General features: G+C 44.5%; 1 protein-coding gene across 2 annotated transcripts in view; it reads left to right on the top strand.

Annotated features, from left to right (window-relative positions):
• Positions 1 to 24,143, top strand: part of LOC309563189 (vomeronasal type-2 receptor 26-like) — a gene marked incomplete at its 3' end in the record, with an annotated part of 305,613 nt that extends 281,470 nt beyond the window's left edge. Inside the window, exons 2-3 of one of the 2 annotated variants that reach the window (XM_082267547.1) lie at positions 5,487 to 5,610; positions 23,251 to 24,143. In XM_082267547.1, the coding sequence (XP_082123673.1) occupies positions 5,487 to 5,610; positions 23,251 to 24,143 (1,017 nt within the window). The remainder of the gene's footprint in view (positions 1 to 5,486; positions 5,611 to 23,250) is intronic. The other variant, XM_082267548.1, reaches the window with a different exon arrangement.
• Between the last annotated feature and the right edge of the window lie 2,480 nt (positions 24,144 to 26,623).

Below are 26,623 nucleotides of genomic sequence, written 5' to 3'. Positions count from 1 at the left end.
TGAAGGAGAACGACCTGTACTGGGTGGCCACGCTACTAGACCCCCGGTATAAGCAGAAAGTCTCTGATCTGTTACCTAATTACCGGAAGTCGCAAAGGATGCAGCAGCTACAAAATAAGTTGAAAAGTATGCTTTACACAGCATATAAGGGTGATGTCACAGCACAACGGGAATCCAACAGGGGAAGAGGTGAAAGTAATCCTCCTCCTGCCACCACAACCACGCCGGAAAGGACAGGACACTTTACAGACGTCTTGTTGATGGAGGACATGCAGAGCTTTTTTACACATCGCCACAGCCCTTCGGGGTCCACCCTCAGAGAACAACTCGACCGACAGGTAGCAGACTACCTTGCCTTAACTGCAGATATCGTCACTCTGAGGAGCGATGAACCCCTTGACCACTGGGTGTGCAGGCTTGACCTGTGGCCTGAGCTATCCCAATTTGCCATTGAATTTCTGGCCTGCCCCGCTTCAAGTGTCCTGTCAGAAAGGACCTTCAGTGCAGCAGGAGGTATTGTCACTGAGAAGAGAAGTCGCCTAGGTCAAAAAAGTGTCGATTACCTCACCTTTATTAAGATGAATGAGGCATGGATCCCGAAGGGACTGACAGTGGTGGATGCATTTGACTAAAAAAGGCCTGATGAGATGCCTTGGGCTAAAAATGGTCCACACGCTGCTATATTTAATCTCTGCATGCCGGATGACTTACGTGATGTCTCCGCCACCAACTACGGTTCAAGACACAATGTTTTAGTGCACTTTCTGCACTTTCTGCCTTGAAAACCTCAATTTTTACGCAGCGGCTGAAACAATACCTTATTTTTCATGCATGTGTACATGTCTAATTTTTCTGGCCTCTGGTGCTATACTGTGGCTGCAAAAAAACAAAAAAAAAGGCACATACATGTGTCAATTCCCCTTCGTGATCGTTACCTTGTTGTAGTGAAGGGGCTTGCGTATCACAATGAAGCGATCTCCTCTAGGAGTGTGTTGGCACACCCCAGATGATAAGGTCGTTGCTTCATTGTGAACAGACCAAAAGCGATCCACGGGATAATTTTTCATAGAAAAAACATTTGTTTTCTTTAATTTAAAAAAAAGAGGACAGCCTCTGCGGAGCTGGGTATTTTTTGGCCGCGTTACTGAATGATCATGCACAATGGCTGTAGGCTCATGCATCCTTTTGCGGAGGTGACAAACCTGGTCAGTCAAACCCAAGGCAACATCATCGACCTCATCCCATATGCATTTTTTCTGGAGCGTGCCCTGCGAAGAGTATTGGATCAGGCCGTAGATGAGCATTAAGAGGAAGAGTTGTGGTCCCCATCACCACCAGAAGCAGCCTTGTCGTTGTCGATTGCTGGACCTGTGGCAACGCAGAGAGAGGAGTCTGAAGAAGAGAAGTCAGAGGAGGAAGGTGGCTTTGAGGAGGAGGAAGACCAACCACAGCAGGCGTCACAGGGGGCTTGTTGTCACCTTTCGGGGACCCTTGGTGTTGTACGTGGCTGGCTGGGTGGAGGAAGAGACCTTCAATGATGTCAGTGAGGACAAGGAACGGGACATGGCTAGCTTGGTATCCAATCTTGTGCAAATGGGGAGTTTGCGGTTGTGCAAATGGACTGACTGACTGACTGTTAAACGGGGAGTTTGGTCTGTCAGAGTTTGGTCTGTCACTGAAGCGGGCGTAACCCTTACACTACTTGATCGATACAACATCATACCTGATCGTATTCACACACTGGATGTTTTAAAGCATGTTATTCCAAACAATTTAGGAATGTTAGGTGATTTATGCCCTTTATGGATTAAAACCCGACTCTGCGTCAACTACGTAATTTCCCATGGGAGTTTTGCCATGGATCCCCCTCCGGCATGCCACAGTCCAGGTGTTAGACCCCTTGAAACAACTTTTCCATCACTATTGTGGCCAGAAAGAGTCCCTGTGGGTTTTAAAATTCGCCTGCCTATTGAACTCTATGGCGGTTCGCCCGGTTCGCCTGTTTGCGAACATTCGCCGATGTTCGCGTTTGCCGTTCGCAAACGGCAAATTTTAGGTTTGCGACATCACTATTTGTGACATGCCCACCAGGTGGAACTCAACATTGGCAATGCTGCAGTGGCTGCACATGAAGCAGAGGGCCATCAATGAGTACCTGTGTGAGTATGGCACAAGGACAGGCTCGGGAGCTTGGCTTTTTTTCGCAAAGCCATTGGCTTTTGATAAAGGATGCATGCACCATCCTGTCATCCTTTGAAGAGACCACAAGGATGGTGAGCTGGGACGATTCATGCATCAGTGACACTATCCATCTAGTCTACCTGCTGGAGCACACGCTTTGTGGAATCATGGAAGGAAACTTGAGGCAGAACAGTGGGACAGTGGGAGGAAGATGAGGACTTCCTTTCCTGACAAGGCCCCCCTTATGCAGATATCTATCCTGCAGGGCTACAAAACACACAGGAGGAAGAGGAAAAGGAGGAAGAGGATTGCGGCAGCATCAATGTAGAGGATAGCATACAGCAGTCTTCAAGGGATGGTTTTGATTCCCCAGAAACCCTAGGAGTTGTACGTGGTTGGGTAGAGGTTGCTCCTGACAATGTCATCCTTAGTGACCCAGAGGACTCAGAAGCTCATGCCTCCTCCAACTTACATTGCATGGGCTCCATGATTCTGCAAAGCCTGTGAAAGGACCCGAGGATTTGTGCTATCAAGGAGAGGGATAATTACTGGTTGGCAACCCTTCTTGATCGATGTTACAAGTGTAAAGTTGCAGAGCAGAGGATGAAACATCTTGAAGAGGCCTTGAAAAAAAAATTGTGTAACACCTTTCCAGACACTGGGAGGTTAACATTCTCTGGACGTTTTTCTGAGGCATCGTTAAGCTAAAAGAGGAGCAGTGGAGAAGGTGGCCGTCTGACCGATGCCTTTAAACAGTTCTTTAGTCCTCAGCAGCACCCACGGCTGTTAGGTTTAAGCAACCACCTGCAGCGTCTCAATCATATGGTGCATGGTTATCTAGGGGCAAAAGCATACTTGGAGTCCTTTCCAAGTAAGCATCCACTGGGTTACTGGGTCTTGAGGATGGACCACTGGCCAGAACGTGCTCAATATGCAATGGAGCTACTGGCCTGTCCTGCATCCAGCGTGCTTTCCAAACGGTCATTCAGTGCTGCTGGAGGTTTTGTGATGGACAAAAGAGTGCATCTGTACACAGACCCTGTTGACCAGCTGACTTCTGGATCAACAGCAACTATCAAGCCCCTGATGATGATGTAAATGATTGAATTTGCTAGGGGTCTGCCATCCTTTGATGACTGCATATGCTGCCTATCCGATTCCTCAACCTTAATTCTGCTAGCTTCCAACAATGTTTTTGGTTTAGGTCACCACCAACCCCCAAGGCCTAATTTTTCTGCACTTATATGACAGGTGTATACAATTTAAATTTTGCATGTAATTTTTAACAGCAGGCCCTGTCCCTGTGCCCTGCGCCCAGCAAGAGTAACGGTGAGGGGTTACTAGGTTCAGTCACCACCAACACCAAAGGCCCAATTTTTTGCACCTGTATGACAAGTAAATGCGATTTCAAATTTGTATGGAATTCTTACCAGCAGGTCCCATTCCTGCGCCCAGCAAGAGTAACTTTGAGGGGTTGGTTACATTGTTTTGGCACCACTAATATCAAAGGCCCAATTTTTGGCACCTGTATGACAAGTACATGCGATTTTAAACTTTTATGGAATTTTTACCAGCAGGTCCCCGTTCCTGCACCCAGCAAGAGTAATAACTGTGAGGTGTTAGTTATGGTGTTCAGGCACCACCATCAACAACGCCCCAATTCTTTGCACCTGGATGACAAATACATGACATTTCAAATTTGTATGGAATTCTTACCAGCAGGTCCCATTCCTGCACTTCCGAAGAGTAACTGTGAGGAGTTGGTTACGGTGATCAGGCACCACCGACACCAAAGTCCCAATTTTTGGCACCTGTATGATAAATACATGCAATTTCAAATTTATATGGAATTCTTACCAGCAGGTCCTGTCCCTGCACCCAGCAAGAGTAACTGTAGATGAGTTACACGCAAAGTTAAATATTTCAATCATTTCTTTCCTTTAATTTTGATGATTATGGCTTACAGCTAGTAAAAGCCCAAAATTCAGTTTCTCAGATAATTAGAATATTACAGAAAAGCAATAAAAAAATATATTTTTAATAGAGAAATGTTGGCTTACTGAAAAGTATGTCCATGTACAGTATATTATGCACTCAATACTTGGTCAGGGCTCCTTTTGCATGAATTACTGCATCAATGCGGCGTGGCATGGTGGGCGATCAGCCTGTGGCATTGCTGAGGTGTTATGGAAGCCCAGGTTGCTTTGATAGCAGCCTTCAGCTCATCTGCATTGTTGGGTCTGGTGTTTCTCATCTTCCTCTTTACAATACCCTACAGTTTCTCTATGGGGTTTAAGTTAGCATAAAGATACCACGATTATTAAACCAGGTAATGATACTGTTAGCAGTGTGGGCAGGTGCCAAGTCCTGCTGGAAAATTAAATCAGCATCTCCATGAAGCTGGTTAGCAGAGGGAAGCAGGAAGTGCTCTCGAATTTCCTGGTAGAGGGCTGCGTTGACTTTGGACTTGATATAATACAGTGGACCAACAGCAGCAGATGACATGGCTCCCCAAATCATCACTGACTGTGGAAAATTTTGAATTTCATTTGGAAATCAAGGTCCCAGAGTCTGGAGGAAGAGTGGAGAAGCACAGAATCCAAGTTGCATGAGGTTCAGTGCGAAGTTTCCACAGTCCGTGATGATTTGCGTAGCCATGTCATCTGGTAGTGGGGGGCACATATTTGGGTACAGTTGGTGTGAAGGGGTTAACTAGGAAAATAGGGATGATGTAAATGTGAGGCATATACCGTGAGGTGGTTTAGCTGCACTCTATGCTTGTATTTTGTTTTTCTTTCATTCTAACTTTGCAGCTGTGTGCTGTGAACAAAAGGCAGCTTCAAGTACAGATCAGATCAGAAACAAGTGAATGTTGTGCTTTGAGCCCCCTAAATTTAAAGCCCTATCATCAGAAAACAAAAATACAAAAATAACAAAAGAAATTCTGAAAACCCCAAAACACCACCCATGAAACCAAAATCATCTATTTTTAAAGGATAGCCTTGAAATAAAAGGGCAATTCAACCTAAAATAGAGGCCATCATACAATTGAGATGAATAAACACCCGAAATGAATGAAAGCCCCCAAAATATTGCACCTTGAATGGATTTCAAACCTGCATATTTCACCTTGAACTCATGGTAGAGGCAAACCAGAACCTCTTTCCCTATTTATAACATTTAGATTGTATAACCTCATGGGATATGATGGATCTTTACAAAATAATAATAATAATAATAATAATAATAATAATATTAATAATAATAATAATAATAATAATAATAATAGAAATATCTGATTTCAGATTCCGGTATCTCGATGCTCAGATTCCTGTTTACCTGGAAGCAGAAAAAAGTTTGGATCTTCAATTCATAAATGTTGCTATGAGTGTGTCTTGTGTTCAGAAGGAGAGATCTCCAACATTACCGGTAGATTTTGTATTTGTTAGTAAGTTATTGTTGGACCGGGCAGAAGTTACCTCTGTAGTTAAGTGTGTCAGGAAAAAATGTAGTACATCTCTTCCATGTGTGCACATTTCCCTATGCTTTATTCTTCTAAAGACCCTGAAAGTACAGAAAGATACCAGTTGATCCTGCCAGGAATATACTCAGCTCCTAAGTTCTGCTATGTTGCCATCCACCGTGAATTATGGCACCCCTAGAGTGGGGGCACATACACCACAGGCTTTTCAGAATCCCGGTCCCTGTCAAGACCAGTGCCGCCCCGTCCCTACCAGACGGCCGCAGAACTTAGACAGCTTTGGGAGAGCCCAGCCCACAACCAGGGATACATACCTTTTCCAAGGCCAGACTCAACCCAGAAGGGGGAAAAAAAAAACCCCCGCCGCCATCACCGTACCTTACCATATACCATATACAGTTCCTTACCATTCCTTACGTACTATACACATACTGAATGATGGGTCTGCCCCCTTCAACTTCTGGGTCTCCAAATTGGGCACATGGCCTGAGCTTGCCCTTTATGCCTTGGAGGTGCTGGCCTGCCCTGCAGCCAGTGTATTATCTGAACGTGTATTTAGCACGACTGGGGGCGTTATCACAGACAAGTGCAGCCGCCTGTCCAGAGCCAATGTGGACAAGCTCACGTTCGTTAAAATGAACCAGGCATGGATCCCACAGGACTTGTCCATACCTTGTGCAGAATAGACATGTATACCGGCCTTACCCAGCCATTGTTGTATTTTTGATCTTTCTCACTCTTTTGGGGTGTACCCTAATTTAAAAAGAAATAAAATTAAAAACAAAAACCAGTGTTGGCTACCTCGTCCTCCTCCACCGCAGCTTCCACCTACCCCGCCACATCCACCGCCACCTCGACCTCCTACTCCATATGGGCCTCGTCCTCCTAGATCAAGATGATTCTTTTTTATTTTTATGTTTATGTTATTTTAAGTTATTTCCCTATCCACATTTGTTTGCAGCACACTTGTGATGCTCTTAACAAGCTTTTGCTGTCATTTGCAGCCCTCTAGCCCTTCCCATGTTTTTTTTTTGAGCCATTTTAGTGCTCAAAAGTTCGGGTCACCATTGAATTCAATGGGGTTCGGGATCGGGGTCAAATTCGGGTTAAGTCCAGATCACGAACCCGGACTTTTTTTTCAAGTTCTGCCGGACCTGCCAAACCCGAACATCCAGGTGTTCGCTCAACTCTAGTAGTAAATTCACCCCATTACATGTATTAAATCCCCCGATTACATGTAGTAAATCCACCCAATTACATGCAGTAAATCCAATCTATGACATGCAATTAATTCCCCTATTACATGTAGTAAATCCACCCCATTACATGCAGTAAATACAATCCATTACATGTAGTAACCCCCCCCCCCCTATTACATGCAGTAAATCCACCATTACGTGTAGTAAATCCACCCCCATTACATGTAGCAAATCCCCCAATACATGTAGTAAATCTGCCATTATGTGTAGTAAATCCACCCCATTACATGTAGTAAATCCATCCCATTACATTTAGTAAATCCCACTGTTACTTGTAGTAAATTCCCCCATTACATGGATCAGAGAAAGACTACTATAGATCTAAATTCAACCTGATGAAGACACAATGTCCCAGTGTCGTCACGCGTAGGGGAGGGGCAAGGGTGGATGGAATGCTGCACTGACCGAGCCTGTGTCTGAGAGGCTGGCGGATGCTGCTGCTTTCGCTAGGCTGTTGGTCTCACCACACCACCACGAAACCCACCTGCTAATAGATGCCTGTGATAGATTGGTGCACTGTAGCACCTTCTAAATGTGAGTAGTTTGACACATCCATTTAATAAAATTTTAAAATATCTCAGCACTAGCTAGTTTCTTTTCCTTCTATATATATGATGCGATTGCTGTGTACCTGAAGTAGCAATTCCCTATGAAGGATCCCCATCTGGGGGGAATTAATAGATTCCATCCATGGAGATATTAAGCGCTCTTTGACTGAGCTTAAGTGCAAAGTCACACTTATCAAGGTGAGCGCCCAATCACAAGGGGGTGCACAGGTTTCTGGGAGAGATCTTCACTGTGTCACCTTTGGAGCACTTGTCACGTTACGTGGCTTTATATCTGTACATATTCAGCACTACTAGCACTTTTGAAGAATTTAATTTTAAGTGGCTATACCTTTTATATTGGGACTTTTTTTTGCACAAAACTGACTTTACACACGTGTGTCCACATTAATTATATTTATGTATATTTTTTAATATATATTTATTTATTTATTTATTTGTGATTATTCCACACAATGGCATTTATTTTTATCACAAATTTCTCCACTTCTATAATATTAATTTATTGAGTCACATTGATTGTCATTGCACTTGTGAGATAGTGGAGTGCTTGCAGCAATTAATCATATAGATAAAAACGGGGGTTGGTTTAACTTAAGAATTTTGCATAGTACCACTGGGATCCCCATAAATATGGCGGTCCTTCCCTTGGCTCTGAAACCATATGCATAAAAAGTGTACTGAGACAGACCAGTAGACAAGAAAGAGAGCCTTTGAGGGATGGACAGAATGAAACCACAGGGCGATGATGAACAAAATAAAGTGTATTTTATTCTGATTGAAGATTGATCAATGCAGGTTACAGTTGTGGTTCAGACAGGGAAGTGCAGAGGTATTGTAACGCTCTGGGGTTTGTTTTAGTGAACTGGATTTGCAGCTGCAGAATTTCCACTCAGTAGTCCTGTAGAGATGTGTTGAATCACCATATCCAACTCTCCAGACTCATCATTGTGCCTGCTTCAGTATACACATACACAAACACTCTAATAAGATGTTCCTGGAGTGATAGATCTGTATGCAATAGTGTGAGGTGTTATACTGAAGGGATAGGCTTGAGTAGTGATAGCAAATTAATGATAGGCACTCAGGTAGTAATGTTGCAGGAGTGATAGCAGATGGTGATAGATAGTATGCAGTAAGGTTAGCAATCATGTACAAGTAACAGATGGTAGGGGATAGCAGATGAAGTGTACAGGAGATGCTAAGTTAGTGCAAGGATATAGATGGTAGTAGGCTCAAGAGCTAGCAATCTAGGTAACGGTGCAGATGATAGATATAGCAGTGCATAGATCCTAGAGTTAGCAACAGTCTTTAGTATGCAAGGATAGATAGTGTAAGTTGATAGGAAGGAATCCCCTGCGGGGTACTTATCACTAGCTGGTTAGCGAGATGAGGGGTCCGGTGGTGAGGTAAGGATCAGGTAGCGAGATACAGGATCAGGTAGCGAGATACAGGTTCAATCCAGGTATTGGGATAATAGCTGGAGGATTCGGCAGCGTCAGACAAGGCTGTATAACAGGCGGTTTGCACGAACCTCTTGTGAGTGCACACCGGCGGTTGAAATAGCCGCTCAGAGCGGCGCCTAGTGATGACATCATCGGTGTTTAAAGAAACAGGCAACTATATGCGTTCCACCTACCTGAATGGTGGAACGCAATGCGGAAGTAAGAGGCTAGAAAGGTACCGAAGGTACCAGGATCTTACAGGTATGTGGTGCTTACCATGAGTATTATGTGGCTGGAGATACATTAGGCATTCACAGGATACAGAAGTAAGTGCCAGCCAGTATAGGCCCCAAAAATTAGCCCACATGGGTTTACCTGACAGCTAAGAACGTAGTATTTGGTGGCTGGAGGTACATCAGGCATTCACAGGATAAATAAGTAAGTGTCGGCCAGTATAGGCCCCAAAAATTAGCCCACATGGGTTTACCTGACAGCTAAGAACATTGTATTCTGTGGCTGAAGGTACACTAGGCATTCACAGGATAAATAAGTAAGTGTCGGCCAGGATAGGCCCCAAAAATTAGCCCACATGGCTCCTCTTCAGACTTCTGTTGTTGACTTGTCTCAGATGGAGTAGCACCCACTGGGAATTCATCCAACATTGCAACTTCCTCATCTTCCTGTTTCTGCTCCTCGACAGCTTGATCAATTACATGACGCAATGCACGCTCCAGAAAGAAGGCGTAAGGTACGATGTCACTGATGGCGCCCTGGCCGTGACTGACCGGTTTGGTGATCTCATCGAATGGCCGCAGAAGTCTGCATGGGTCGCGCATGAGCAGCCACTGGCGAGGTGAAAAAAACCCAAGCTCCCCAGAACCTGTTCTGCCGCAGAGCTCGTACAGGTAGTCGTTAACTGCACGTTTCTGCTGGAGCAGCCTATCAAGCATATGCAATGTTGAGTTCCATCACGCCGGACAGTCACAAATAAGATGCCTGACGGGCAGGTTGAGTCACCGCTGAATGTCAGCAAGGCAAGCCATGGTTGTGTAAGATCTTCTGAAATGGCCAGAGATTTTCCTGGTCTGCCGCAAGACGTCCTGGACCCCAGGGAATTTGGCAACGAATCACTGCGCGACCAAGTTCAGGAAGTGTGCCATGCATGGCACGTGTGTTATTTTGCCCCGTTTCAGCGCGCTCAGCAGATTGGCACCGTTGTCAAACACCACTTTACTAACTGTCAAATTGAGCGGTGTCAGCCACTGATCTGCCTGCGAACGCAAAGCTGAAAGGAGTACAGGACCAGTGTGGCTCTTGGCCTTCCGGCACAACAGACGCAGCACAGCATGGCAACGTCTCACCTGGCATGTGTAATAGGTTCTGGGGATCTTGGGCGGCGCAGCGGAAGAGCCGGTAGCAGCGGAAAAAGAGGAGTCAGCCGAGGAGGAGAGGGAGGATGGAGGAGGAGGAGAAGAGGCAGGCCGGCATGCAATCTGTGGCGGTACAACCAAATCTACACGGGTGCCATGGGTTACATGCTTGACGGCCGTCAGAAGGTTCATCCAGTGGGCAGTAAAAGTGATATACCTTACCTGCCCGTGTTTGCTAGACCATGTGTCTGTGGTCAGATGTATCTTGGCACCAACACTGTGTGCCAGAGATATATTCACTTGCTGATGAACATGGCCATACAGCTCGGGAATGCCCTTCTGAGAGAAATATTTCCTGCCTAGGACCTTCCATTGTGGTGTTCCAATGGCCACAAATTTACGAAAGGCCTCAGAGTCCACCAGTTGATATGGCAGTAGTTGGCGAGCTATCAGTTCCGACAAGCCAGCAGTCAAACGTTGGGCAAGAGGGTTATCCGGCATCGTAATTTTTTTCCGCTCCAACATTTGGGCCACAGAAGCCTGCCTTTTTCCAGAACAACGGGATAACGTCATGATGGAAGGTGGAGTGGAGGACAATTGTGAGGAGAGAGGAGAAGGAGAAGAGGCTGGACAATGAGAGCCTGGAGTGTGGCTTTGTGGGTTCTGACAGTGTTGCTCCCACAGGGCTCGTGATGGGAGTTCAGGTGCCTTCTTAAGGCGGTTGTCCCTAGGTGAGTATGGGGCTTACCGCGACTTATACGTTGACTGCAAAGGCTGCAGATGGCAACACTGTTGTCAGAAACGGTCACATTGAAAAAAGACCATACTGCGGAGCCATGTGCCGGCATCCTGGGAGCACCAGATGTGACTGTACATGGTTGATGGCTCGCTCTTGATACTTTTGCAGTCTGCTTTGTACCTCTTGTGCATTGCAAGTTCTGCCTGCCTCTCCTCCCTATCTGCCTGTTAGGAACCTGTCAGGAAGGCTCTGGCAGTGGATGAGTTAAGTCTCACAGGCTATTCCAGCTCCACCCCTCTCATCTAGGAAGAGCTCTATTTAAGCTGGATCAGCACACAGGTTCAGTGCTGTCTTGTCCTAAGCTCCTGCCGTTGTTCCTGAACCTGTGACCTTTTTGCTGCTGATTTCCTGTTGACCTTTTGGCTTGTTCCTGACTCCGCTTGTCTGCTGCCCGTCCTGACCCTGGCTTGTTTGACCATTCTCTCGGATCTCCCTTGTCTGTTTACCCGCCTTCGGACCTTGATCGGTTCACCCCTGGTGGGGCGACCCTGAGGACCGCGACCTGGTATCCACACGCAGCGAACTCCATCCTCACCACTAGAGGCTCTGGCGAAAACCGGTGGATACTTAGACTCCGCACCTCAGGCTAGCCTGTGTCACTTACCTTGGGGGTCCCGTCCAAGCTCCGCCCTCTAGCGGACATCGGGGCCTATCTCTGTCGCCAGGTTACCACCAGCACCCTAACACTGCCAGTCCGTCTCTCCCTCTGAACTCCCCTCCTCTTCCTCTCTTGCGGTCACTCACGTGACATCCATAGACACGTCATCATCCACATCACCTTCCCCACCACTAACATTCGAGATCTCGGAGTAGGTAGCAACAGCGGGGACCAACCTCCTTGGGCTGATCTGTGTACTGTCGTCAGACTGCTGAGTGGTGGCTGTTGCTACCTCCTCTTCCTGATCCGAGGCCAAGAGTGGCTGCACATCGCAAATGTCTTGCGATGGATCGGAAAATAATTCCAATGACTCAAATGGAGGGTATGTGGTGGTGGTGTTTGTGGTGGTGTCTTTGGGGGTGCACACAGCAGAGAGTGAAGAGGGTGCAGATAGAGAGGGTGAGGAGGGTGCAGAAGAGGACGGCTGAGTGAGCCACTGAACCAAGTCTGCTGCGTCCTTTGACATAATCGAACGCACCTTCTGAAACTTCACACTTTTGCTCTGGCCTACTGCTCCTGCCCTACCCCTACCACCCCTGCGTTAGTGTCTGCCTCATCCTCTGCCTGTCATGTTTTTATATTACCCTGTGACAAAAGTCTCTAGAGAATCGCAGTATATCTGGAAAAAGGTATACCTGTCCCTAAACTGAAAAACTGCACACCTATACCAAATAAATAGCAGCCCTTAACATAACGTTTGTGGACATTAACAGAGCAATTTGTGTCACTACCAATCTGTCCCTGATGAACACAGCATACCTGTCCCTAAACTGAAAAGAGACTGTAGTAGACCTATACCAAATACCAGCCCTTAAAAGGACTTTTGTGGATCTTAACAGAGTGATTTGTGTCACTGCCGATCTCGATCTGTCCCTGATGAACACAGCATATCTGTCCCTAAACTAAAAAGAGACTGTAGTAGACCTATACCAAATACCAGCCCTGAAATGGACTTTTGTGGATCTTAAAAGAGCTATTTGTATCTGGCAATCTGTCCCTGATGCGCACAGCCAACCTCTCCCTATGCTGACAAAAAGCAGAATGTGAAATGGCCCCCAGGTCTGGTCTATTTATAAGGTAGGGGGCATTTCCATGTGCTGAAATGTTTCAATTGGCTGTCCTGTTCCACCTGACGGCTGTGTTATGGACCAAAGTTCTCCCCAATGTAAACTAACATGGCCGCCGCAAACAAAGCCATGTGTTTGCAAAATTGGCGGGATAGCGAACAAGCAAAATTTGCCGCAAACTGACCGCCGGGCGAACCGCAAGTCCATCTCTAATGAACACAGCATACCTGTCCCTACACTGAAAAGAGACTGTAGACCTATACCAAATACCAGCCCTGAAAAAGACTTTTGTGGATCTTAACAGAGCTATTTGTGTCTGGCAATCTGTCCCTGATGCACTCGCCAACCTCTCCCTATGCTGACAAAAAGCAGACTGTGAAATGGCTGCCAGCTCTGGTCTATTTATAGGGTAGGGGGTATGTCCATGTGCTGAAATGTTTCAATTGGCTGTCTCGTTCCACCTGACGGCTGTGTCATGGGTCAAAGTTCTCCCCAATGTAAACGAATATGGCCGCCGCAAACAACGCCATGTGTTCGCAAAATTGGCGGGCTGCGAACAAGCAAAATTTGCCGCGAACAGCCAGGCCATCCCTATTCTTAATCTTCCCAAATTTTATGAAAACATATTACAACTCCAAATAAACCTCCATCCCTCTTACTAAATACCTTGGACTGTCTGCTTTCCAAAAATAGGTCATTTTGGGGGTATTTCTACTGTCCTGGCATTTTCAGGGCTCAAGAAATGAGTCAGGACATCAGGATTGATCAGTTTTCAGATATATACCATACTTGGTGGCCTCTATAACTTTAAAGCAAAAAAAAGGGAAACTATATAGAAGCGGGACTTTAAATATGTCTTTGAGAACACAACACACAGAATGTATAAAAATATTACACATTTTTATTAGTACTACATATTTAAAAAAAATACATTAAAAACATAAATACATATACCATACAGCACAGAGCATTATGGTAAGTTTGTAGAGAGCTTGAATCTCATGTATCTCTTCAATAGTGGAGTGGTCACCATGTTTTGTCAGGAGCCCTGGCTTCTTCAGGACCACATTATCAGATACAGTGTACAGCAATGACTGAAAATAGATGTTTATATCATAATGAGAAAAAAAACAAGCCAAAATAATCTACATCAAGAATTATTCAATATCATCATGTAACATTATATATCAACGTCTAATAGATTGGAAAACACAGGTGGGAGCAACAGTTATATTGAATCAATAACTAATATATAAAACATAAATCATATATGTAATTGTGATTGATAGCCACCATATACGACATCAACCAAAATCAAGGAACAAAGTTTAAAATGTCTCCAGTGAGGGTTATGCCTACTAGCCCATGGGACTTGCACAATTCTACATAAACCAAACAAAAGGAGTAATGAGCAATCTATAGAGACCATAGTAGATGAGAAGAAAGAGAGGAAGTAGAATGGCCCAATCTGAGAAGCTCAAAGTCTTACCAAATTAAGGCAAGGAAATGGACATATCCTATGATGTACTGTAAATAGGATATCACTTCTCACTGTAAAAACGTATTTGTATAAGAAAGACTCCAAGTATCCCAGGACCCAATGGTATACTTAAAGGGTCCCCATAGGCCTTCATTAGCCTTGAAGATCAAGACATAACATAATTCTTAAAATATATTCAGAGTATGTAGATGAATGCATCAAGAATACCAGTCCAATATTTGTTTCCCAATATGGCCTACCTCAGATGGAGAAACAAAGAGCACAAGCTTTCACTTCCAGGAATCAAGTTGGACTGATTACCAAAACCATAGGTAGGTTCATATATATTAAATTTAAAACCCGTGCTAAAATAATAATGTGTAAACCAGTGCTACCTGAAGCTGCTGCTCACTTAGGTAAAAACCAAGATGGAATAAAACATTATAAAAGACAGCGCTACCAGGAAAGTGATATAAGTAATAACTACAATCCTTCAATAAATAAATATATAAACAACCTAATTCATAAATATAAAGTGCACTTAGTGATAAAAAAAATATATATATCAATAAATACATATAAAGTGCAATGTATCCAAGATGCTTAAGTGCTGAGTGTGAAATAGTGCTAAATAAAGTGCAGTCCAAAATTATAAATTCACTGAAATGCCACATAAAGTGCTGGACAAAAAGTGCTTGAAGTGCTCCACGTAGTGACAAGTGCTCCAAACGACCCTTTTGGGGATCCACTCAAGCTCTATACAAATATTCAACAGCTTCATGCCCTGGAAGCTGCCAAATGGAGGTGGAAGAGGAAGGGGGGAGAGCCTGCAGCACCTTCCATTCATTCCCAGGCCGCCCGGTACATTCACCTTCATCTACATCATCGTCTACTGGTGTCAGGAGCCCATTTGGCCGCTTCCAGGGCATGAAGCTGTTGAATATTTGTATAGAGCTTCACTATGTCTGGCTCCTTCCCTTCAGTGGCGGCCCGTGCATAGGGGGCGCCAGGGCGCCGCCCCCCCCCCCCCCTAAAAAAAAGGAGAAAAAAAAAAAAAGAAAAAAAAAAAGGACAAAGAGAACAATAAAGTTCGGAAAAAAAAAAATTGGTTCGCCGGCCAATGTGGTGGCTAAAGGGGGGGTGGGGGTTACGACCCAGAAGAGGCGCCGATTGGCTGCCTTCTGGGGGCGTAACCTGGGCGCAGGAAACAGCGCTTGGCCACCCCCACCTTCGTGATATCCTGGCTGTGATTGGTCCAGTCTCCAGCCTGGACCAATCATCATCCAGGATATCGCCGACGTCGAATGGGGGCGGTGCCGGTGCGTGCGTCAGTCACTCACCGTCACCGCCGCTCAGAGAAGAGGAGAGGCCGCCCGCCGGTTCCCTCCGCCGAGACGAGGGAGAAGGACCCGCCGCAGAAGAGGAGGAAGAAGCTGAGCCGCGCCGCCGCCAGGTAAGTTTGAAGGGAGCACGCATGCTGCACTCTGCATTGATTGGGGTACACTGCTGGCACTCTGCAATAATTGGGGTACACTGCTGGCACTCTGCAATAATTGGGGGACAATGCTGGCGCTCTGCAATCATTGGGGGACAATGCTGGCGCTCTGCAATCATTGGGGGACAATGCTGGCACTCTGCAATCATTGGGGGACAATGCTGGCACTCTGCAATCATTGGGGGACAATGCTGTGGCACTCTGCAATCATTGGGGGACAATGCTGTGGCGCTCTGCAATCATTGGGGTACAATGCTGGCACTCTGCAATCATTGGGGTACAATGCTGGCGCTCTGCAATCATTGGGGGACAATGCTGGCGCTCTGCAATCATTGGGGGACAATGCTGGTGCTCTGCAATCATTGGGGGACAATGCTGGTGCTCTGCAATCATTGGGGGACAATGCTGGCGCTCTGCAATCATTGGGGGACAATGCTGTGGCGCTCTGCAATCATTGGGGGACAATGCTGGCGCTCTGCAATCATTGGGGTACAATGCTGTGGCGCTCTGCAATCATTGGGGGACAATGCTGTGGCGCTCTGCAATTATTGGGGGACAATGCTGTGGCACTCTGCAATTATTGGGGGACAATGCTGTGGCACTCTGCAATCATTGGGGGACAATGCTGTGGCACTCTGCAATCATTGGGGGACAATGCTGGCGCTCTGCAATCATTGGGGTACAATGCTGTGGGCGCTCTGCAATCATTGGGGTACAATGCTGTGGGCGCTCTGCAATCATTGGGGGACAATGCTGGCGCTCTGCAATCATTGGGGGACAATGCTGGCGCTCTGCAATCATTGGGGTACAATGCTGTGTGCGCTCTACAATCATTGGGGGACAATGCTGTGGCGCTCTGCAATCATTGGGGGACAATGCTGTGGCGCTCTGCAATCATTGGGGGACAATGCTGTGGCGCTCTGCAATCATTGGGGGACAATGCTGTGGCGCTCTGCAATTATTGGGGGACAATGCTGTGGCGCTCTGCAATCATTGGGGGACAATGCTGTGGCGCTCTGCAATCATTGGGGTACAATGCTGTGGCGCACTCTGCAATCATTGGGGACAATGCTGTGGCGCTCTGCAATTATTGGGGGACAATGCTGTGGCACTCTGCAATCATTGGGGGACAATGCTGTGGCACTCTGCAGTGATTGGGGTACAATGCTGTGGCGCTCTGCAATCATTGGGGTACAATGCTGTGGCACTCTGCAGTGATTGGGGTACAATGCTGTGGAGCTCTGCAATCATTAGGGGCAATGCTGTGGCGCACTCTGCAATCATTGGGGACAATGCTGTGGCGCTCTGCAGTGATTGGGGACAATGCTGTGGCGCTCTGCATTGAAAGGGGCTCGCACGCTGAACTCTGCATTGATGGGGGCACGGAACAGTTGCATTGAAGGGGGCACGCACGCTGAACTCTGCATTGTGTGGGCACAGCACAGTGTTTATTGCATTGAAGGGGGCACAGCACAGTGTTTATTGCATTGAAGGGGGCACAGTGTTTATTGCATTGAAGGGGGCACAGCACAGTTGCATTGAAGGGGGCATGCAGGCTGAACTCTGCATTGTGGGGGCTAAGCACAGTGTTCATTGCATTGAAGGGGGCACAGCACAGTGTTTATTGCATTGAAGGGGGCACAGCACATTGTTCATTGCATTGAAGGGGGCACAGCACAGTTGCATTGAAGGGGGCATGCACGCTGAACTCTGCATTGTGGGGGCACAGCACAGTGTTCATTGCATTGAAGGGGGCACAGCACAGAGTTCATTGCATTGAAGGGGGCACAGCACAATTGCATTGAAGGGGGCATGCACGCTGAACTCTGCATTGTTGGGGCACAGCACAGAGTTCATTGCATTGAAGGGGGCACAGCACAGTGTTTATTGCATTGAAGGGGGCACAGCACAGTGTTTATTTCATTGAAGGGGGCACAGCACAGTGTTTATTGCATTGAAGGGGGCATAGCACAGTGTTAATTGCATTGTGGGGGCACAGCACAGTGTTCATTGCATTGAAGGGGGCACAGCACAGTGTTCATTGCATTGAAGGGGGCACAGCACAGTGTTTATTGCATTGAAGGGGGCACAGAACAGTGTTTATTGCATTGAAGGGGGCACAGCACAGTGTTCATTGCATTGAAGGGGCACAGAACAGTGTTTATTGCATTGAAGGGGGCACAGCACAGTGTTTATTGCATTGAAGGGGGCACAGCACAGTGTTTATTGCATTGAAGGGGGCATAGCACAGTGTTCATTGCATTGAAGGGGGCACAGAACAGTGTTTATTGCATTGAAGGGGGCACAGCACAGTGTTCATTGCATTGAAGGGGGCACAGAACAGTGTTTATTGCATTGAAGGGGGCACAGCACAGTGTTTATTGCATTGAAGGGGGCATAGCACAGTGTTTATTGCATTGAAGGGGGCATAGCACAGTGTTCATTGCATTGAAGGGGGCACAGCACATTGTTCATTGCATTGAAGGGGGCACAGCACAGTGTTTATTGCATTGAAGGGGGCATAGCACAGTGTTCATTGCATTGAAGGGGGCACAGCACATTGTTCATTGCATTGAAGGGGGCACAGAACAGTGTTTATTGCATTGAAGGGGGCATAGCACAGTGTTCATTGCATTGAAGGGGGCACAGCACATTGTTCATTGCATTGAAGGGGGCACAGCACAGTTGCATTGAAGGGGGCACGCACGCTGAACTCTGCATTGAAAGGGGGCATGTACACTGGTCACTGCATTGAAAGGGGGCATATACCATCTCCTGTACCATGACCTGTGACATGCCTATACCATATCTGTGCCATGCCTATACCATCACCTGTGCCATGCCTGTACCATCACCTATGCCATGCCTGTACTATGACTTCAAAGTCACGCAATTTTTTACTGCGTTTTTTGACGCGAAGCAATACCTATTACATTTTTCTTTTTGCGCCCCCCCAAAAATTTTGAGCACCAGCCGCCACTGCTTCCCTTCCTTTCCGAGTGACTAACCAAGAGGGGGCTATCACTTAAGGTTGGAGGCTTGTTTGGCGGTGTGCTGATCCATCCATCCCCTGGGCTATTTTGGAGAATCACTGCTCTTTGAGGCTTGATTATTCCTAGTATCTGGTGAGTGGATCCCCAAAAGGGTCGTTTAGAGCACTTGTCACTGCGTGGAGCACTTCAAGCACTTTTTGTCCAGCACTTTATCTGGCATTTCAGTGAATTTATAATTTTGGACTGCACTTTATTTAGCACTATTTTACTTGAGCACTTAAGCATCTTCGATATATTGCACTTTATATGTATTTATTGATATATATATATATATATATACAGTATATACAGTATATATATATATATATATATATATATATATATATATATTTATTACTAAGTGCACTTTATATTTATGAATTAGATTGTTTATATATTTATTTATTTATTGAAGGATTGCACTTATTATTTATATCACTTTCCTGGAAGCGCTGTCTTTTATAGGTTCATATATATAGTCAGTGAGCGGGTCCAAGGGCCACCCCCCACCGAGTGCAAGACCCCGCATGTGCTGGAGTGATTTTTGTACACTTATTTGGTGAATGCGTAGGGGTACGATGTACCCGATACCCATTCACATAGGGGGGCCTGGATCTGGAGGCCCCCTTGTTAAAAGGGGCTTCCAGATTCTGATAAGCCCCCCTTCCGCAGCCCCCCCACAACTACAGCCCAGGGTTGTCGGGAAGAGGCTTGTCCCCATAAGCATGCACCCTCCCATGTTGAGGGCAAGCAGCCTGGTATGGTTCAGGAGGGTGGCGCTTGCTCTCCCCCTCATCTTGGCCTGCCAGACGGCATAAGTGTCTGGTATAGAACTTGGGGGTCCCCACACCATTTTTTTTTTATTTTGGCGTGGGGTTCCCCTTAAAATCTGTACCAGACCCGAAGGGCCTAGTATGGACTGGGGAGGACCCTACGCTGTTGTTTTTTTTTTTTTTTCTTTTTTTTTATCTGTATTGCCGGGAGCCGACAATACATTACAGCCATGAGCAAGTTTGAATGAAATTTTTTCCTTTAGGAATCTCAGTATTGCTGCAGCAGGCTACATACATTGTACAGATGTGCCACTTTACAGGCATAGCATTGGGACCCCCCAGACATGAAATTCAAAGGAATTTTTAATTTTTATTGTTTCACTTTAAGCATTATTAAAATCACTGCTTCTGTTAAAATGATCGTTTTAATTATTTTTTTTTGCATTGATACTTGTCCCCCGGGGCAGTACCCGGGTTCCCATACACTTTTTATGATAATAACTTGCATATAAGCCTTTAAAATTAGGACTTTTGATTTTTCATGTTCGTATCCTAAAGACTTTAATAGAGTTTGCATGTTCGCTAGAACTTTTTTCCCTGTACGGCGAACACACGGACACCCGATGTTCAAGTCAAACTTATGTCCAATTCGAATATCCAGCCCTTCCCTACTATAGAGTGTAACTCAATATTAGTAATAAGCGATCAAACGAGAGTGTAAAGTGAGTATTAGGTGCATTCTAAAACCTATCCCACACCCAGGCTTGAATTAGTCTGAATTTAGGAAAGGTGCAAAACAAATTGAATCGTTAAGACCTTGATGTTCGGTTGCTTTCTATCTAAAAATCGATTTAGTTTTGATTTGTAGTACCAACCGATTAACCACGTAACGCAAATTGCCATAGCTGTACATTGGCTGCATAAAGTGGATGTACCGGGGTGATAGCTTGCGGCATCATCCTGGTACAATTTCTTAGAGCCGGCGGTCGGCTTTCTGGCTGTAATGACCGATGTAGCTCGGGAGCTGCTCGATCGTTACCCCAGCGAGTGGGAGGGGACGCCCCCCTCCCGCCACCTTTCGCGGCTCTGCACGGGTCTCCCGTCCCACCGAGATACCCGAGCAACCAGCCGGCTCATCCGCCGGCTAGCTGAAGTCTTTTTTCAGCTACTTCTTTGATCAGGTCTCCAATGACGTAACCTGGAGGCGGCATCCATGACGTCACGTCCGGGTTACTCGGCTGCTAAAGGCGCCAAATTTAAAAAGTGAGTGTATTCAAAAATGCCATTTTGAATACATTGAAGTGCAGTGGAGATTTGAGACCCCCGATCCCTCCATAAGGAGTACCTGTCACATTGCTTGTGACACCAATAAAAGTGATCAGATTTTTTTTTTAAAAATACCTGTGCTAAAATTTAAAAAAATAAAATAAATAGGAAAAAAAAAATTAACCACCCCATCGCCGTGAGCTTGCGCACGAAAAAAAAATGTATACGGAAGTCACGCCCACAAATTAAATTGCTGTTCAAACCACACATGTGAGGTATTGCCGTGATTGCAAGAGTGAAAGCAATAATTTTAAAAAAAGAGATACTCTGTAATGCTAAACTGGTAACCGTTAAAACATTTTAAAGCGTCGCCTATGGAGATTTTTATTGACCGTAGTTTGTCACCATTTTGCGGGTATGCGCAATTTTAAACTGTAACATGTTGGGTATCTATTTTCTCAGCATGACATCATCTTTCACAATATCCCAAAAATTGGCTAACTTTACTGTTTATTTTAATTTTTTTAATGCAGTGAAGTGTAATTTTTTCAAAAAAATGGCGCTTGAAAGACCGCTGTGCAAATACAGCGTGACAAAAAATATTAATATGACCGCCATTTTATTCCCCAGAGTGTTTTCTAAATATATATATATATATATATATATATATATATATATATATATATATATATATATATATATATATGTAATGTTTGGGGGGTTCTAATTAATTTTCTAACCAAAAATACTGACTTTAACTTGTGAACAACATGTGTCAGAAAAGGGCTCGGTCCTTAAGTGGTTAAAGTCTCCACCCCTAGGTGGGGGATGTATTCTTGCTGATGCAGTAAATTGAAGAGTGTAAGCTCGATATTTGTGTATATATGCAAAGTGTCTTGTGATAGGGCTGTCTGGAATCCCTGTAGTGATGTCAGTCACATGGTCCTTTATACACTTCCAGAATTTTCCCAACATAATATGACCCACAACCGCAGGTAAGTAGGTAAACGATTCCTATGGTGTTGCAGTTAATGATGATCACTAGTATACTGTGACAGATGTTGATCATTGGTACACTGTGACTGATAATGATGATCATTAGTACACTGTGACTGATAATGATCACTAGTATACTGTGACAGATGTTGATCATTGGTACACTGTGACAGATGTTGATCATTGGTACACTGTGACAGATGTTGATGATCGCTAGTACACTGTGACAGATGCTGATCATTGGTACACTGTGACTGATATTGATGATCACTGGTACACTGTGACAGATGTTGATGATCGCTAGTACACTATGACAGATGTTGATCTCTGGTACACTGTGACCGATATTGATGATCACTGGTACACTGTGACAGATGTTGATCATTGGTACACCACTAGTATACTATGACAGATGTTGTTCACTGGTACACTGTGACAGATGTTGATCTCTGGTACACTGTGACCAATACTGATGATCACTGGTAAACTGTGACAGATGTTGATGATCACTAGTACACTATGACAGATGTTGATTTGACACTGGGTACAGATGTTAATCACTGGTACACTGACATGTGGATTATTGCTAGTAAACTGTGACATATGTTGATTGATCACGAGTACACTGCAACAGATGTGGATTGGACACTGTGACAGATGTGGATTGGACACTGTGACAGATGTGGATTGGGGACACTGTGACAGATGTGGATTGGACACTGTGACAGATGTGGATTGGGGACACTGTGACAGATGTGGATTGGACACTGTGACAGATGTGGATTGGGGACACTGTGACAGATGTGGATTGGACACTGTGACAGATGTGGATTGGGGACACTGTGACAGATGTGGATTGGACACTGAGACAGATGTGGATTGGGGACACTGGCTGGGTGATCAGTGTGTGAAAAACTGTTAAAATGCTTCAAAACTTACTGATCCCCAGCTGGCAACACAGACTGGCTCACTCTCTCCTCACTTGCGAGCTCTATGTGAGGAGAAAGAGAGCAGATTGAGTCACAGGCAGAATGGTTAAATTGTGTCCAATCACATCCATGTTGTAATCAGAAGCAACAATCACAGCCTATTTGCCGATCGGTGATGTGCTGTGTCCAAGAGACACAGACATAATGGGAATGCGCCAATAGGCCACTGAATTATATTCAGTATTTAGGTAATTTATTACATTATATATTTTTTTTATTATATTTGTATTATATTTGCAGTATATCATATTTATTATTTATTATATTCTCTTTTCCTCCCCCACAATGCACTGATAGAAATCCAATTGCTAGCAGTTAGGCAACACAAGACAATTTATTTTCTCAGAAGTTCTGACCCCGATGCTCATTGTGTTTGTATTGTTCTTCCTGCAGACAGTGAAAACTGCATGAAATGTCCTGATGAAGAATGGCCAAATGAGAAGAAGGATCGGTGTGTTCCAAAATTGGTGGAATTTCTCTCCTACACTGATGATCCCATTGTTGCAGTATTTTCAGCTGTCTCCATCCTCTGTTGTCTTCTGACTGGTTTAATATTGGGGATATTTATACATTACCAGGACACCCCCATTGTTAAAGCTAATAACCGGAACCTGAGCTATCTTCTCCTGGTCTCCATCATGCTGAGCTTCCTCTGTGTCTTCTTGTTCCTTGGCCATCCAGTAGATGTGACCTGCATGCTGCGTGTCACCTCTTTTGGTGTCATCTTCTCAGTTGCCGTCTCTTCTCTACTTTCCAAAAGTATCATGGTGTGTATTGCTTTTAAAGCCACCAAACCTGGGAGTCCCTGGAAGAAATGGATGGGAACCAAACTGCCCAATTTGATCATTTGTGTCTTCTTACTGGTCCAAGTCATAATCTGTGTCACTTGGTTGTCTATTTCTCCACCCTTCCAGGATCGGGACAATCACTCTTATCAGGGGAAGATCATCATTCAGTGTAATGAGGGTTCAGTTATCGGCTTCTACTCTGTCCTGGGCTATATGGGGCTTCTGGCAGCTGTGAGTTTCATTATTGCTTTTTTAGCCAGAACATTACCAGACAGTTTTAATGAGGCCAAGTACATCACCTTCAGCATGCTGGTGTTCTGCAGTGTCTGGATTGCCATGATCCCAGCCTATCTGAGCACCAGAGGGAAATACATGGTGGCTGTGGAGGTTTTTGCTATAATGGCATCAAGTATTGGACTTCTTGGCTGTATATTTTTCCCAAAATGTTACATAATTCTGTTCAGACCTGACCTGAATACAAAAACATGTATCCACTAATATGTATGGATCAACATTGGGTTACCAGTAGTTGTAGCATTATCTTTATTATTGTTAATTTTAGTATTTTGTTAGTGTATTGAGAATGAACATATATAAACATTTAATAACTAAAGTGGTTGTAAAGCCCATTCATGAAAGTTAAACTAAGCACGTATATAAATGCAGTGTTTACTTATCTCTCTCCAAAGCTCTAAGTGCCGTTTCTCTCTTGTGCTTTGTTCCTCTGTTATCAGCATGAGTCACTTCTGACAAGCTCTCCACCAACACATGAGATAACAGTAGCTGAAAATTTGTGTTGGGGAGGGAGCTTAGAGTAGGGAGCTTGTATATCCAGACTACAGCTCTGCATGTTCCTTTGTTCCTCTGGCTATGTTGAGAGGGGGTGTGTCCCTTTCCTCCAATCAGCTCTCCCACAGTGCAAGTCTATTCTTCACACCAACCCCTATGTTCTGCTGAAAAAGAAAGAAGGATCTGCCCTTTCCAAAGTCTGTAGAAAGCTAAAGACAGCAGATATACAGGTAAAACGTATGTTGTACAATTTGTTTCATCTCTGTGTATCTGAGACTATTCACTTCACTTGGTATATGTGAGGGTTTAAAACCACTTTAACTCCCTTGGATGCTGAGTGTATTTTTGCACTGGAAACCACTGGTTTCAGTCACTTGGGGTTTGTTGGAAACCTTGTCCCCTGCTGGGTGTAGTGGTTCCTCCAACCAACCTTTATGTCACTACAAAACAATGCATTCACTTAGTAATGAGAAGGGGACAAAGTATCCAAATCATCCTAAGGTGTCAGATACCAAAGACAGCCATCACTCTTCAAGAGAGGAAGGATTTCACTCACCACCTAGCAGACAGATTTTATAAACTTATTGTAATGTATATTTAGTGTCAGGGTCACTTTATTACATTATACAGTATGTAGATGTATCCAGCTTTATTAATAAATACATTTAGATTGGTGTATTCTAAATATTCTAAAATGATTTTAATATAAAGTTGACGAGGGCATGTTCTCAGTAAGTTCATATATTAAGTCATACATTGAGTTCCTTTTAAAGTACATTTTCTTTATAGGACCTAATAAAAAAAAAAAAAAATCCTTCTCCTTGTATATATTTCCTTGTAAACTGCTGTCACAAGGGAACATTTGGCTTCCCCATACAATGCTGCAGAGACAACACTCCTACCCCAACCCTTGCCAGATCCTGATAGGAAAACATCTAAAGCAAAAAACAGGTTCCAGGTGCTCATTGATCAATCAGAGGTTTTATTCTGAAGAAGACATTAAACATTAGAAATATGTTTGCTTAATTTGTTTTAAAATTAATGTTCCTACTCATAAGGGCCCCATAATTTGGTATTTCTGCCACCTCCCAGATCTTCTAGTCATACGTATCAAAGAAAAAGCAAAAAAGATTAAGAACTAACAATCCCCCAGATCCCTTCCTTTAAGTATTTAAATCATACACACTATAAACAACTAAAAATACTTAATGTGTATAATCAGTGCAAAAATAAATAAAACTTCTGTAGAAAATCAGTGTTCAAAATTATTACAAGTTAATACCAACTAACTTCGTGATCAACGCAGTACACACACCTAATCACAACTGCTCAAAAATATCAAAAACTCAGAGCAAAACAATTTATACATGCAAAATTATATAGATACTGTATTTGTGATTGCTGCCAGCACTTATGAAAAGGTGTCCAACTGTAACTTTAAATCAAGTGTAGCGCAATCAATGTGCATAGTCCCAATAAATATATAAAAAAATCACCGCCGTGCAATAATCAATCATTTTCTACAGTTCTATAATCCAGTGACTTCAGTGACCACCACCTGTGGCTGGAATGTTGCTCACCTCCAAGCAATGGCCCCACTACAGAGCCTCAATTGCCTGTAACTATGTCCCTCTGGATCTCACAGGGAGGGTTTTCCTCTGGATGTACCTGGACCCAAATAGACTCCTCCTCAGATATCCATCAATCATGTATAACTAGAAAATAAAGAGAAACCATAGTGCTCTCTATTTCAAGCAATTTATTGTACTAAAAATAGGGATATAAATACTCATAGAAATGTGAAAATAAAACACATCATCAGCTCTCCCAGCTGACACTTTAACATGGAAATCCTGAACAGAGGCTCCCTCCACCTGTATGCATTATGCTTCCAAATTAGCTTCCTCAGCAAGTGTGGAGCCTTCCATACTCTAAACAGTTTATATACCATCCTCAATTCTAATTGCTATCTGGGTGTGGACACCTGTGCAACCGATTAAGAAAGGTGGGGTTACCCGATAGTGATACAATGGGTGTCCTTGGTTCATAGTTCCTTTCCTTTTCATTTCCATGCAGACCTAGGACACTTCTGCCCTTATCTCTCAACCCAGAAGTGACATCTATATCCCTTAAGCCCATCTCCAATGGGCCAAACATGACGTCACCGGAAATTATTGTCCAGACCTTCG

Source organism: Pelophylax lessonae (assembly GCF_965119305.1).
Source record: "Pelophylax lessonae genome assembly, chromosome: 1".
Lineage (NCBI taxonomy): Eukaryota > Metazoa > Chordata > Amphibia > Anura > Ranidae > Pelophylax > Pelophylax lessonae.
The sequence above is the reverse complement of the archived record's forward strand: the minus strand, read 5'-3'. Positions and strand labels throughout refer to the sequence as shown.